Raw genomic sequence first — 15971 nt, 5'->3', positions numbered from 1 at the left:
TTACAAGCAACTTGCATTGTAGACCTAGTATAGATAGTGGATAATATCTGTATAAAATCCACTGGGAACTCAAACCTCCACCGGGATTCAAATAGGTAATCCCATATCACCATATCAAAGGCCTTTTCGGTATCGAGTGACAGAAGGATTTCAGAGTCCAAGCTCCCAGTGGATTCCAAGCTGTGAATAACTGATAAAGCATTCCTAATATTCACTACCAAATGCCTTCCCATAAGAAATCCAGTCTGATATATATGGACTATAGAGGGTAAATGCAGCTTAAGCCTATCCAACTACATTTTTATAAACATTTTGTAGCTGATGTTGAGCAGTGAAATTGGCTTATAAGAGCCTGGTTGTACTGGATCTCTACCAGGTTTTTCGGGAGCAACTTTAAGTATGGCTATATTGAGATACTGAGGTAAAGTTTGGTCCTTCAAAATAGAGTTATATATAGTTAATAAAGATGGACAACATCTGGGTAAGAGTATTTTAAAGAAATCTCAGGTCAGACTATCAGGGTCCGGAGCTTTTTGGGGTTTAAGTGACCTGACTACTCTGGACAATTATTCTAATGTGACATGGGCTCCTAGTTGAGAGGATTGTTCAAGGGAAATGTGGGGTAGCTTCAAGCCTCTCAAAAAGGCATCTTTTTGTGTTTGGATAAGTGGGCTATCTGCATATAGAGTAGTATAGAAGAGCTTGAATATCTCAGAGATTTGAGCACCTGAGTAGCTTTAGAACCATCTGGTTTCTGAAAAGAATGGATAATATTAGAACCCTGAGTGCCCTTTTAATAGATTAGGTAACAAACGGCCTATCTTATTACCCAATTTGTGAAATCGATAATCATGTGCATATTGGGACCTATCGTGATAATGTGAAACCATTTATTCAAACAAGGATTTTTTGTGTAGATACGAATTTTTATGGGCTTTGGTGGGAGTTGATTTATAGCGCTGGTAAGATGCAGTTAGTTCTTGCTGTGCAACAAGATAGTTTTTATTATAATTTTGTATATATTGTTTGAGATATGATATTATCTCGCTTCTCAACACAGTTTTGGAAGCCTGCCAGAAAATTGCTGGGTTGGTTTTAGCATTTTCTGTATTATCAATTAGGTAAGATTGCCAAGCTGATCCTAACATTTAGTGGAATTTCAATGAAGATGCCAAATGGTTGGGGAATTTCCATTGGAAATAGGGACACCTATCTACCGAGTCAAAAAGCTCTACCCATGTCAGTGCATGATGTGAGATACATACAATTTCTATTTCTGCCTTTATAACTTTGGGAAAAAAACTGTTGGAGAGGAGCATATAGTCTATTCGATAAAGAGATTTATGTGCTGCAGATAAGCATGTGTACTCTTTTTATGTAGGATGGAGAGTTCTCCAGACATCTAGGAGGCCTAATTGATTTACGAAAAAAGGAATAACCAATTCGGGAAGCCTACTGCTCCTTGCAGCCATAGACTGACTATTTAAAATTTTCGATGATATAATATTAAAATCACCACCCACTATGGGCATAGAATCTGATGAAGCTTGTAGTCATCAAATTACCAGTTGACATTTTTTTTGTTATATATATTAGGAGCATGTATTTTGCATACAATATATCTAGAATTTTGAATAGCTATATCAGCAACCAGAAATTTTCCCTCTGAATCTGAATAAGAGGAATGCAATATATGTGGAAGATGTTGGTGAAGAAGTAGTACAACCCCAGGTGCCTTTGATGAGTAATTTGCAGAGGCAATCACTTTGTATTGCATCATATTAAGCTTAATTATTTCTGGTTCTAACAATTGTATCTTCTGCAATAGAACCAAATCCATCTTATAATTGCAAAGATATGTAAACACTGTCTTGCGTTTTTATGGAGAGTGAAACCCCCCTATATTCCAAGATCCTAGCATAATGGGCATTATGCTGAAACACAATAATGGTACCAATCATTATAATAATAATCGTTTTCAATTTGCTTACAGTCGGTATGGATAAAAATATATAGTCTACAAAGCTATATTGTGAGAAGGGTTGGGAGGGAAAGTCAAGTGAAGTTTAGGAAGCAAAGAAAAGAAAAAAAAAGAAAAATGCAATTTTTGAGAAATAAAATAAAAACACAAGAAAAAAATTAAAACCACAAAAAAGCAAAGTTTTAAACATTTGAGGAGACGGAAGCCTCCCAGAAATGTAGGCAAAAGGTCTGTTAGAACTTCCACTAACTATTGAGTTCTAAGTGAAAGCAATAATCAGAAATCTAACTAATCTCCTAGCCCAAAGATAAATATATGACACATTGAAAATGGCATATTGAACAGATATAAACTAAATAACATGTAGGAGATTGAGAATCCCTTCAAACAAATCGTACATGCAAACTTTATACTCTGAGTAACAGGGATAAACATCACATAGTCAGGGACAATAACAATAGGGTCCACATTGTGACAGAGAGTATTGCAACAGAATCAACCTGAAATTTAAGACTGTTCAGGATCACAATAAGGGGAAAGATGATTTTGCTAGGATTTCCTCTGATAGAAAGGTTGAGGCATCTGCAGTTGTAGAAAAATCTCTGTAGGAGGATCCATCAAATAAGCAGAGCCTTGCAGGATATAAAAGTGCAAATTTGCAACCTGCTATAATAAGCCTGGTGCAAACAGGGGAAAATTTTTTGCATGCCTTAGTGACCTCTACTGAATAGTTCTGAAAAAGCAACAAAATTACATCTTCTCCTAGATGCCGACCAAATAACCTCCTTATGCATAAAATTAAGACACTTTAATATGACCACACGGGGTCTGTTATTAGCTCCCTCTTTGGGTTGCCGATGTTATCTTTTGATGACAAGATCTGCGCACGCTGCACAAAGATTCAGTAATCTGAAAGGGCTTGCTGTAGGAAAGTAAACAGGGTGGGGCCTTTCATGGATTTGGGTATGCTGACAAGTCTCAAATTATTCCTGCATGACGTATTTTCTAGGTCATCAATTTTATTGCTTAACTGAAAATGAATCTTTTCCAGGGAAGTTTATCATATTTTAAATTCTTGTATATCATGAAAATTGGCACCAACTCTGTTTTCCAGAGTGTCTACTTATGTGGCAAGTCTAGATACACAAGTCTTAACTTCAGCAATAGCCTGGGAGAAAATGACTGCCTGGTCTTTTAACATAGGACCCATGGTATCTTTAATGGCTTGTACCACAGTGGCATAAGTGATTGGGTTATCAGTGTCCAGAACAGAGTGGGCATTGGAAATATAATTTGAGTGTTGTGAACAGTCATTCAGTTCACTGGTAGGGTGTGTTGTGAGTTATCACTTGCCAGCGTATCTGCTGTGGTGGCCATGTTGGATTCCTGGCGCTTGTCAGAACGCTGCCTGGTGTTTTTGCACGCTATAAGAGGGGAGAAATATTTGTCCATGCAGCGGTGACAGAGGTGTCCCTGTTGATGTTGGTAGTAAGCAGATGTACCGTAGATGCCAAAGAGTGGTATGTAGGTTTATTGCCATGGTGGCAGCGGAGCTCCAGTTTTCAGCTTCCACCTACATGTAAGCCGGAAGCAGAAGTCTGTTTTTTTCTTAAATACAGATCCAAAACACAAAGATGAATCCGGATCCAAAACCCAGAGCCGGCCCTAGGTATAGGCATAATAAGCAAATGCCTAGGGGCGACTGGAATGCCAAGGGACATTCCAGGGCTCTGCCGTGCCTCCCCTGCTGCTGATGTTATCAGAGCTCAGCTCTGATCGGTAAGCGCCCCTTACCTGCTGCTGAGCTGACATTGCTGCCGCGATCGAAGTGCAGCTCCGACCAGACAGCACAGCGGTCAGGTGAGCCGCCCAAGTCAGAATGAACTTCTGGACAGAAGCTCATTCTGGCTACAGGAGGAAACAAGATGGCTGTGGGAGGGCATGTTGCGCATGCCCAGCCGCGTCCACTCCTCCCATGGGCCTTTGCGGAGCAGAGACGTGAGTGACAACTCATGGCACCGCCTCCGCCACCATTTTAGCCGCCCGGCCATCAGACACGCGGCATCTTCAGTGGCAGCATTAGCTGTGCAGCGCTGTTTAATGCAAATAAAGAAGGTTAGTAAGTCCTTTAGCTATATTACTTTTCTCTAAATGGGAGAGGGACGTATGTTGGGGTGGGCACCATGTTTATATATATATATATATATATATGTGTGTGTGTGTATATATATATATATATATATATATATATGTAAATATATACAGTATATACGTGTGTGTGTGTATATATATATATATATATATATTATATATATATATATGTGTGTATGGAACAAATCAGCAGCACTTAGAGACTTGTGAAAAAGTTTAATGTGACACCTCACATCACACCGACGCTATTAAATGCTGCAATTGTCTCTAACATTTTCACTCAGCTATTTCCATCTTATCTTTTTTCTGTAACACAATGGCCAGCCGTGTCGATAGGCTGGCTTCCTGGTTGTCTTGACAACAAGAGACATGCAGTGTGACAACATCATCATTGCGGGACTCCGGCAGCGACACGGAGTCCCTGGCAGCATCCGGTTCACTTCTCTTGGTGGGCTTCTCCCTTTATCAGGTAAGCTGTCTTTTCTTATTTTTAGTTCTTTTACCTTGTCAAAGGGGCGTGTGAGTCCCGAAACATCGGTGTGATGTGAGGGGTCCTTCTTCACAAATCTCCAAGTGCCGTTGATTTGTTCCACTTATTTGCAAAAGGCACAGGAGCATGTATTGGTCGGTTTAGCGGAGTGCCATTCCAGTGTTTCTACACACATATTTTATATATATATATATATATATATATATATATTTATTTATTTATACAGGTTGAGTCTCCCATATCCAAGATGCTTGGGACCAGAGGCATTTTGGATAATGGAATATTCTGTATTTTGGAATATTTGCATATCATAATGAAATATCTTGAGAATGGGACCCCAATATACACAGAGAATGCATTTATGTGTTATATACACCTTATACACACAGCCTGCAGGTAATTTTATACAACATTTTCAATAATTTTGTGGCTAAAGCAAAGTTTGTGTACAGAAATGAATTTCATTTTTGTTTCATATACCCCTTATGCACACAGCCTGAAGGTAAATTTATACAATATTTTTAATAATTTGTGACTTAGACAAAGTTTGTGTACATTGAACCATCAAAAATCAAAGGTTTCATTATCTCAGTCATGCCAAAATTATTCCGTATTTCGGAATATTCCGTATTTTGGAATATTTGGATAAAGGAGACTCAACCTGTATATATATATATATATATATATATATATATATATATATAGCATTCAGTCCGGCACTCTGGATAAATGTACTGGTAATCTCGTGGGTGCCCTCCTAAGTAAGGAATGTTGAACAAAATCATATACCGAGCTGAATATCCTCTTCCGGGAAAAAAACAGACGGCGCTCATCAGTAGTTGTAAAAAAGTGATATATTTTCACAAATCACTTAGGTGCTGTTGATGTTTCAAGACCCATTGCTTTTCTTCATCAGGACATGTCCTGATGAATAGACAGATGGGTCTGAAAATGTCAACAGCACCAGCTGAGGAGTGCCGCCTATTTTTTTTCCTGAGGAGCTGTTCAGCTCAGTATGGGAAGTTATTAGGGGGCATGAGTCAAAATTTTGCTTATGGCACCAAATGGGCTAGGGCCAGCTCTACCAAAACCAAAACACAGGAGCTGGCACTCAGATGATATATATATATATATATACATATATATATATATATATATATATATATATATATGCCTTATATATATAAGTTTTTCTCATGTCTACACATTTTCAGTCGTAGGTAGTATTTGGTTGCATATAAAATTATGTATTAGTACTTAGTATTTCTTGGTTTCAATATGTTTCACATTTGAGTTCACTCAACTTCACAAAGTTTTTAGCAATATGGCAACAGAGGGATATTTACCAGAAGCGGTCTCTTACATGTTACAATGTGACAATAGTGAGACCTTTAGTTTTTCTGATCTAGAAGCTGACAATATCCTACATAAGGATCCAGCCTTTGAAGAATATTCTGATGTTTCTAACAATGAGTTATTTTGGGAATATTTTAAGCTGAAAAAGCGAGAAATGGACTTCCTGTATCACGGCCGAACCTTATCGGATTATTACAGAAGGCGCCAAATTCCAAGAGGCTTTAGGGTTCATAACATGCCCACTATAGGGCGGTTTAGCATTCCATTTTGCAAAAAATGGATTTCAGTGCTTAACACATGCTCGATGGACTTGATGCTTTTAGTCATTGAAGAGGCCACATGTGAAATACGACAGACCCAAGAGCAAATTAAAACATTTGAGGATGAGCATTTGTCCAAATTCTCTACTGATCCCGCTGAGCAATGGCTGGAAAAGTTAAAGACACAGATAGATACATATAGGGGAGAACTCCTTCAGTATAAAAACAAAAGTTTACCTGGGTGCAACAGGATTATGACCAACACAAGGTTTATTCCTGGTTAGGGCAGCCCAATCCGATTCAAACCAAATATCGGAATTCCAACTATAGGGGATGCAGACAAAATCTTCGCTTTTCAAGCACATCTGCCAGTGAAACTGAGGAAGGATAGATACTAACAAGCACATCTACACCATCTGTGCACCCTTTAGGGGTCAAGACCTGGTCAGGCGGCACCGGCCGGGGTCGAGACCTACCAGGATGGTGGGGCCAGACATGGCGCAAGAGGAAAGGAAAAAAACCTTCCAGGAAATAAATCAGGTTTTCAATCTATCTACGGTGGATTTAACAGCAGAGGAAGTACAAGTACTCAACAAAGGGTTGTCATTTATTCCCACCAATTATCCGGACGAGTTTCGGTCGAAGGTGGAAACATATAAGTTTTACAGAAGTTTGAAACTCAAGGAACATTTTGGAAAACAACCACAAATGAATCTCACAAATTTGCCTGTAGCTTTGAGAAATGTAGGCCACAAATCACAGTTTGATCCCATTTCACATAATGCATTGTTAAAAACCTTTCATCGCATGTTGGAAACAGCACCACTTAAGGAGCATAGCATTTTGGCTCATAATTTGAACTTAAAGGAAAGATTGGCCCTAAAATCTCTGTCCAAGAGGGAGGACATCATCATTTGGAAGGCAGATAAGGGCGGAGCAACAGTAGTTCTGAATACAAGTGACTATTGTATAGAATGCACTCATTTACTTAATGATGCTAATACATATGTAGTATTGGAAAATGATCCCACCACTGCTTATAAAAGTGAATTAGATGATATTTTGCAGCAAGCTGTGTGTGATGGTCTTATCTCAGAATCAATTTGTGGTAAACTGATTAGTGATTTTCCCATAATTCCCATCTTTTATGTTATTCTGAAGTTGCATAAGGATGCACAGAGACCCCCTGCCAGACCGAACATCTCTTCCAGGGGGTCACTGTGTGAGCCCTTTGCACAATTTTTGGATGTATATTTGCAGCCTTGCATTCAACATATTCCCAGTTATTTAAGGGATTCCAGTGACTTATTGAGTAAACTATTGGAATTTGATACAGTCCCTGAAGAGGTTTGGCTAGTTACCTTGGATGTAGCCAGTTTGTACACCTGTATACCTCATGGAGAAGGTTTGCAGGCAGTGCGACATTTAATTACAAACAATATCCATTATGAGGGACCAGATATTTCCTTTTTTCTTATGTTATTGGAGTTTACTTTGACTCATAACATCTTTATTTATGATGGGAAATTCTATCAACAAAGGACGGGTTGCGCGATGGGCTCATCGGTAGCCCTGTCCTTTGCTAACGCCTATATGTGGGAAGTAGAGCATCATTTATTCTTTGAAAACATACAGGTATCTTCAAAAATCACCTTGTACCATCAATACATAGATGATTTATTGTTGGTTTGGAGTGGGACAGAAATAGAGCTTGAGGAGGTGATTTTGTTTCAAAACAGGTCCCCTCACCCCAATAAATTGACAGTGACTATGGATAAAAATGTGATCCATTTTTTAGACATCTGTATAACAGTTAAGAATTCCAAAATAGAAACTTCATTATACACCAAGTCAACCGATCGCAATACCATCTTGCGGTATGAAAGTTTCCACCCAACAGCAATGACTAGAGGTCTGTAGAAACTCTATGACAAATGGAATTGTTGTTAGATAAGTTTGAAGTTAGCGGTTACCCCAGGAAGTTGCTTTTACAAGCTAAAGAGAAGGCTTTATCTAAAAATAGGCTAGACCTATTGAAACCCAAATTAAAAACAGGTAGAGATAATAGAAATCCCTGAATGAATGAATTTAATACTCAAATTAACAACACCAGCAAAATAGCCAAATCTTTATGGCCGATGGTAACTTCGGATTCAGACTTATCTCTTTTACACAATACACGGATTATGCCCAGTTATTCAAGGGGTAAAAGTATAGGAGATTTGGTGATGAAAAGAGATATCACTGGCTTTAAAAAAATCTAAGCCCAACTTTTTAAGTAGAAAAAATGGCTGTTATAAGTACTTATTTAGTACCAGGTAGTGAAATAAGACATCCGTACTCGGGCAAAAAATTTGACATCAAATTGCCTTTAACGTGCTCTTCAAAGTTTGTGGTTTACATTTTGAGCTGCCCGTGTGGCCTCAACTATGTGGGCAAAAATGAACAACAGTTTAAGGAACGCATGGCCCAACATAGGAGTGCCATAAAGGCAGCTTTATTAACAGGCTCCAGTGAACAACCAGTAGCTCGACATTTTGCCATGTATAAACACAGTATGGCAACTCTTCGTTATAGGATTGTTGATCATGTCCTGAACAATATAAGTGATGGCAATAGATCAAAGAAGCTACTATAGCTGGAGTCCAGGTGGATTCACCGTTTGGGAACCATACAACCCAGAGGCTTAAATGACTATTTGGGTTTGCACCATTTTCAGTGAATAGCTCAAATTGGGATGATAATTTCATTCATTAAAAGTTGAGTCAATATTTAACATCAGTATTTTTTAGTTACAACTTTTTGACAGTATAGTAGAGTTAATACTGATCAAATTCAAGCAGGGTTATATTTATGCTTCTAGACAGAATTATGTATAATTGGATTATTACAGTATAAATGTTTAAGGATGGTAATTGATTTTGTATATTGTTTACCGTATTGACACACTTAATGTTTAGTAATTTTGATTTTGGAGTCACATAACAAAAAAGTATGGTTGTATGTTTTATTCTTTATTACAGGCTATATGTCCCCAATTATTATCACATTACATACATAAGTTTTTTACAACATGATAATGAGGTTTGCCATGTATAGCATAGGGTTAAACTGATTTTGAGCCCCTATTTGTTTAAGGGGGTTTTATTTAGATGATCTACACTTGGACACGTAATTTATTTTGGTCACTTATTTTGTCACAAAGTTTAATGGAATTTTTTTAACTTTTTTCTTTCACTTGTTTTCAGCATTACGACACATTTTATCATTTTTTATTACACCTCTTTTGGATACATATGTCAGTATATTAAATATTAATTAACATCGTAGGGCGTTAGATGCCACTTGTTTTATAGTTCACTATATTGTACAAACTGTTTGTGTGCATATATTTTTTTGTTTTGTTTTAATAGTGCTGCAATGGCAACCAGCTCAATCTGGAAGGCGGAGCATCCAGGGCATTCAGCATGCTGTGTACACGGAGATACAAGCCGGAAGGATTGTCGGCTTTGTTGTGACAGACGCAGCGTGCTTTGTTTGGGCTGCTATGGCAACTAGCTGTACCTTGAAGGCGTCATTTCCGGTGAGGCCAGAAAGTGGAGAACACGGAGCTATATGCTGGAAGGACCGCAGGTGTTGCAGTGACAGACGCAGCGTACCAAGATTGGTAAGCCTATTTAAGAGTTTTTACTAGCACATGTATGTTCTTATTTCTGTATCCTGACGACGGGGTTGCGGACCCCGAAATGTTGATATGCCTATATCACAGTAATACACCATTTTGGATGTACAAGTTTCTGAGTGATGCCTCTTTTTTGTAGTATGCTATATATATATATATATATATATATATATATATGCCTTATATATAAGTTTTTCTTATGTCTACACATTTTCAGTCGTAGGTAGTATTTGGTTGCATATAAAATTATGTATTAGTACAGAACCTATATCTTGAAATGTGTATTGCACTGTATTTCCAGTCACAGTAGTATACAGCTTTTAAATGTACTGTATAGTTTTTGTAAATTAGGTTGTTCATACAATTTATTTTAAAATGTTGTATATTAACATCCAGAGATGTTATATTGTATATGGTGATTGGAATTGTAGTTGTGAAGTGCATATTCTACATTGGAACACAGCAGTGATTCCTCTATAATGTGTATATGTATAAGCTTCTATCCATGCTTCATGCTACATATCTTTGAAACAAGAATAAAAATAACACAATAAAGAAATTAGGTGTATTTTATTGTAGGCTTTGTTAAATAATAACCATTATAATTATACAACATTTTTATCAAAGCTTCCTTGATGTCATTATTCTTCAAACTGTATATGAAAGGGTTAGAAAATGGAACAAATACAGTGTACAGCATAGATAGTATTTTACTTATTATCAGTAATCTCCCTTTATTTGGAAGCACGTATGTAACACATAGGGTTCCATAAAATAGGCACACGACAGTCAGATGAGAGCTGCATGTAGAAAATGTTTTCCATCTCACGGTTAATGTGGACATTTTTGATATGATCAGGACAATGTAAATGTATGAAACAATGATTACAATGAGTGGGCAGACTATGTCAAAAAAAGCCATCAAGAGACCTGTCATTAGGACTGGAGAAATATCTGAGCAAGAAAGTTCTAATATAGGATTAAAATCACAGAAGAAATGGTCGATAATATTTGGCCCACAGAATTGCAGATCACTTATCATGATTGTTAGGACTAATGAAATAGAACAACTAAAAAGCCAAGATACAATAATTAGTTTAAGGCAAAATATATTGTTCATTATATAGGTATAGTGTAATGGGTCACATATGGCCAGATATCTATCATAGGACATCACCGTCAAAATGAGACATTCTCCTGCTTCTGATAAACCAAAGAAATAGAATTGAGTGATGCATCCAGTAAGAGATATGGTGGCCCCATCATCCAGCACAACATGAAGCATGTTGGGGACAATATCTGTGGTCACCATGATGTCACACATGGAGAGTTGTGTGAGGAAGAAGTACATGGGAGAGTGGAGATTCTTGCTGTAGGAAACCAGTGTGATGATCAGGACGTTTCCACCTATTGTCACACAGTAAATCACAAGGAGCAGAATGAATAGCAGAAATTTGAAATCGTTCTTACTCTGGAATCCCAATAATATAATTGTGGAGAAATTAGTCTGTGGTGTTATCTGGACATGAAAAAGATACAGAGTTACAGTAGATAGTCTTCATTATGTTGGTATCTTGACACATACAATATGTTTTATACTGGATAAAGATATATAGTAAAAGCCAATTATTTTAATACCTTCCACTCTTTAACATAATTATAAGAGTATATAAGGATAAAATAAACACTTTGAGAAATGCACATTTCATCAGTATGTTATTTATTTGCAAAATGATAATTACAATGGGTAATGTGAATGATACTGGAATGGTCCAAAGAAGTAACAGACAGAATTCAGGAATTCTCTAAAGTATTTGTTCTCAAACTCGGTCCTCAGGACCCCACACAGTTCACATTTTGCAGGTCACCCAGCAGGTGCACTGGTGTGGTCAGTACTCACTGGTACATGTTATACAGGTGGCGATAATTATTTCACTTGTGATTCTGTGAGCAGACCTGGAAAACATGCACTGTTTGGGGTCCAGGGGACCAAGTTTGGGAACCTTTGCTCTAAAGGGTATTAACCAGTTGTAGCAAATTTAGTATCAACCATCCATAAAACTAGATTAAGCCCAAACATCATAATTTTCCCTTTACAAAGTCTTTTAGTTCTGGTTTTATATAACCTAATACACATTAGGGGCATACGGCAAAAAACAAGGATTTTTCACAGATTTTCACTGATGTTTTTTACACCCTGTCCAACTATTTCACCAAAAATAGCATATTTTGGGCTAAGACACATAGGATCTCTAACCTGACATGACACTGACCTATGTGTTTTTGCCTTTGCGGGGCAAAAAAATGCACTTTTCATGTTTTATTTTTCCTGGACACATCAGGTCCCCCCCCACAAAAACCACGATAAATGCCAGCATCAAGCGGCACTTCGGGGCTAATTGCATAGCCCTGGGGGTTCCATTTGCCCCTGAACAATGTTTGGGGCTAATTGGATACCGCTCATAGTGTTTAGTAATATGTACTTAGTTGCTAAATTAGCACCATGAAAAACTTTGGCCCTCATTCAGAGCCATACGCTCTGAATGAGGGCAGCCCTCCATAATTATGGAGCATCCTCCTGGACGCTCGTATAGCTGTGGGTCACCACCCACAGCCTATATGAGCGTGCAGTTTGATGGCCGCGATGGCCGTGACCATCGGGACCATCGCCACCGCGAGCAGGAGCCTGCGGTTGAGTTTTTCAACCGCATGGCCCGGAGTGATTTTGGCTCTATCAGAGCCAAAATCACGCCCACTGACATCACTAGTGATGTCAGTGGGCCGGCACGCCCCCGGCACACCCACCAAAGGGGACATGCTGTCAATCAACATCGACAGCACGCCCCCTTTGATCAGACACAACGAGCAAAGGAAAGTCCTTCGCTCGTCGCGTCTGGCGCATGCGCACGACCGAGCTCCCGCCGTCGTGCGCATGCTCAGTGCAGACCATCGACCCACTTGCAAGCGGACAGCCGCTCGCGAGTGGGTCTGAATCAGGCGCTTTGTCTTTCAGGGAACTTGAATAATTACAACACAATATTATGGATGGGTCTAAAGTAAGTGTAAATCCTACTCACCGGAACTTCAAATAGATGACAGGGTCACACAATAATATACACAATAATATACCTGATCCTTCTGGATATCTAATGCCTCTGCAGTGCCTCCATCCAGGTTTAAAAGAAAAGGGAGGTACACAAGGGGTCTGCTCAAGAAATCCCTAAGAACTATTATTATAGATTTGAAGGACCTACAGCTAATCCTTTTAGGTACAGTAATACGCAATGAAATCAGTGGAAAATAAACTCTGAGTGTGATTTATTTTAGGGAAGAGATAAGGCAAAGGCAATTATTTACATAACAATACTGTAAGGATTAGCAAAGGGTATTTGTATTTTAAATTTACTTAATTTGTACTTTTAATTTTTTTATCTTAAAGCTCAAAGGCCTACAATAACTCTGCACCTTTATATTCCACACTCATATTTATGAAATGTTATTATATAACCAAAAATATCCATGTACAGATCAGTCTTCCATCTATTACAGAGAATTTATAAATATGCAAAATTACACCAGACACCTCCCTTCACCCTTTATAATATAAAACGGTTAATCCTAAACCATATCCCTCACTCACACCTCACATTGTGCCTCACTTACATATAGTAAGACAACCTAACTACAGACAGTTGTGCAATACAGTACAATATCAGGTCTCTGGTAACGTCATTATATTATGGCCATCAGTACATTGGTGCACATTGGGTAAATAGTTGGTACTGGTTGTGAATTAGTAAAATTGCATTATATAAATATTGTTAATTCTTGACTTAAATTAATTCCTTAACTGTGATCTATTTTGATGCGGGAATTATGTCTCTGGTCCAACACTTATTAAAATGCTAGTGTAATATAATGGTTCAAAAATAATGCAGTCAAATATTATATTGTTATGCAAAGAAGTGAGTGGCGCTTAATATACACAGCAAGGAGTATAAATGTTTAATTTAGTAAAATTACTATAATGCAGTGAATAAATCCAAAAACAATGACATTAATAAAACTCCCAGGAGTGGGCGTATGTAAATACAGCAAATGGTAATAATAAATCACAGACAACAAATAGAGAAATTGAATATAAATAAAAATAAAAACATACAAAAATAAAATAATGAATAAACACAAATGTCCAGAATCAAAAAAAAAAATAAAGAGTTCTCAGGTGAATGTAGGCTAATTGCAAAATCACTGGCACTAGTGTGGCTACATGTATCTGTAGCTAGCAATTTCACAAGGGGCCAAATTGATAGAAATTGTCCAATCCTCTTGGATGTGAAAGCACCAATGAGAAGTCAACATATGTGGCAATAAAGAATAGCCCAGTGAAACTATGTATGGCCCCTTGTGACATTGCTAGCTATGGATACATGTTGCAAACTAGTGCCACTAATTTTGCAATTAGCCCACATTCACCTGAGAAGTCTTTATTTTTATTTTTGTTTCTGGACGTTTGTGTTTATCATTGATTTTATTTTTGTTTATTTTTATTTATATGCAATTTCTCTATTTATTGTCTGTAATTTATTATTACCATTTGCTGTATTTACATACCCCCACTCACGGCAGTTTTATGAATGTCATTGTTTTTGGATTTATTCACTGCATTATAGTAATTTTAATAAAGTAAACATTTATACTCCTTGCTGGGTATATTAAGTGCCACCCACTTCTTTGCATATCTTTTTGTCTTGTTGGAAGTTGGGCAAAGCTTCCTGTGGGGGTGCAGCATTATATGGAAGTAGGGGAGCTAGATCAACAAACCACCACTGGCGCTTGGACTATTGTTTGTTTTTTTAAATATTATATTGATCACAGAAATTAGCAGGTAATTTTTCTTACAGTATATATTGTGGCTATAATGAATTATAACTCCAAACAGTATTATTGTTTTATATATTTATGCTCCTTTGTTGCAAGTCTGCAAAGCTGAAATATATAACTTTTTGGACTGAATTTCAAGCTCTAGGTTTGGTGAGAACCAAACATAGCACATCATCTAAAGCACAACAACCCTACTGTGGATCATGATGGGGGCAACATTAGGTCTTGAGAAAAACTGTGGCCCTCTGCTAGACAGCAGATGATGGGCAGATGGTTCACCTCCCAATGTGAAAAATACCCTAAAGATACCGACAAAACAAATGCAGTTGCTTAAGGAGAGGTAGGTTAATGTCCTTAAGTGGCCAAGTCAGAGCCCTAACTCAAGTTCAATAGAAAATCTGTGGATGCACTTGAAGAGAGAAATCTTATACAACAAAATTATTTAAATTATATATTCCCCAATCTACTGTGTGTGCCGAAAACTGGCAGAGTCATATACAACAAGCTGATGTCTGGGATTGCAGTAAATTGTGACTCTTCAAATTATTAAATCACTATAGAGTGACAAGGCTAAAGGTAGGTCTCTGGTACTGAATACATATTAACAACAGCAAATCTGAATAGCTCTGCTTTATTTATTATTTATTCAGTCCTAAAGTGCCACCACCAGCCTTGTGACAATGTATCTTAAGCACCCTGACAATCTGCATTGCAATAGATGAGAATGCTGGATTTTTTGAAAAACCATCAGTTATACCATTATTAATAAATAAATGTGAATGATAACAAGAAGTGTAAAAGATATATTATTACCGTTGTATAGATACAGTACACACACAGTTATGGCTGATGTAACTGGACATGTGTAGAAATGAGTAACCTTGAGCAATTTATACATATGTTCATAGACTAGATCGAAAATAGCTCTTACATGATCAACTAGACTCTGATTAAAATCCATGCTCTTTTAGGTTCAGGTTGTTAGAGAATTATCTAAAAAAAAGGAGAATATATTCTGTTCATATTCCAATGATGTTGTGAATTAGTAAAATGGTGACTGAAGATGTGCAGAGTTTTCCATAGAAAGCAGATTAATGACTAAAGGTCGCTGCTAAGATCTAAAATGAATCATTTGCAAATGAAGGTGAGAGCACAATATTTGGTACT

The 15971-nt window shown here is 37.5% G+C and overlaps 1 protein-coding gene across 1 annotated transcript; it reads right to left on the bottom strand.

The window, feature by feature from the left end:
• Positions 1–10479: 10479 nt before the first annotated feature.
• LOC148513877 (olfactory receptor 10A7-like) lies at positions 10480–15765 on the bottom strand. The gene is made up of 2 exons (XM_088481299.1): positions 15736–15765; positions 10480–11439 (listed from the first exon to the last, which is right to left on the bottom strand). The coding sequence occupies exons 1-2, from the start codon at positions 15763–15765 to the stop codon at positions 10480–10482; spliced, it is 990 nt and encodes a 329-aa protein (XP_088337425.1).
• Between the last annotated feature and the right edge of the window lie 206 nt (positions 15766–15971).

Source organism: Taudactylus pleione, unplaced genomic scaffold (assembly GCF_031769625.1).
Source record: "Taudactylus pleione unplaced genomic scaffold, aTauple2 ptg000268l, whole genome shotgun sequence".
Taxonomy (NCBI): Eukaryota; Metazoa; Chordata; class Amphibia; order Anura; family Myobatrachidae; genus Taudactylus; species Taudactylus pleione.
The sequence above is the reverse complement of the archived record's forward strand: the minus strand, read 5'-3'. Positions and strand labels throughout refer to the sequence as shown.

What these genes read in the sequence shown, in the direction of transcription:
- LOC148513877 (XM_088481299.1), bottom strand. Translation starts at nt 15,765, where the DNA reads ATGGATTTTAATCAGAGTCTAGTTGATCAT. An exon ending in ATCAGAGTCTAGTTGATCAT is followed by an intron (nt 11,440 to 15,735) that starts GTAAGAGCTATT and finishes TTTCATGTCCAG; the next exon opens with ATAACACCACAGACTAATTT.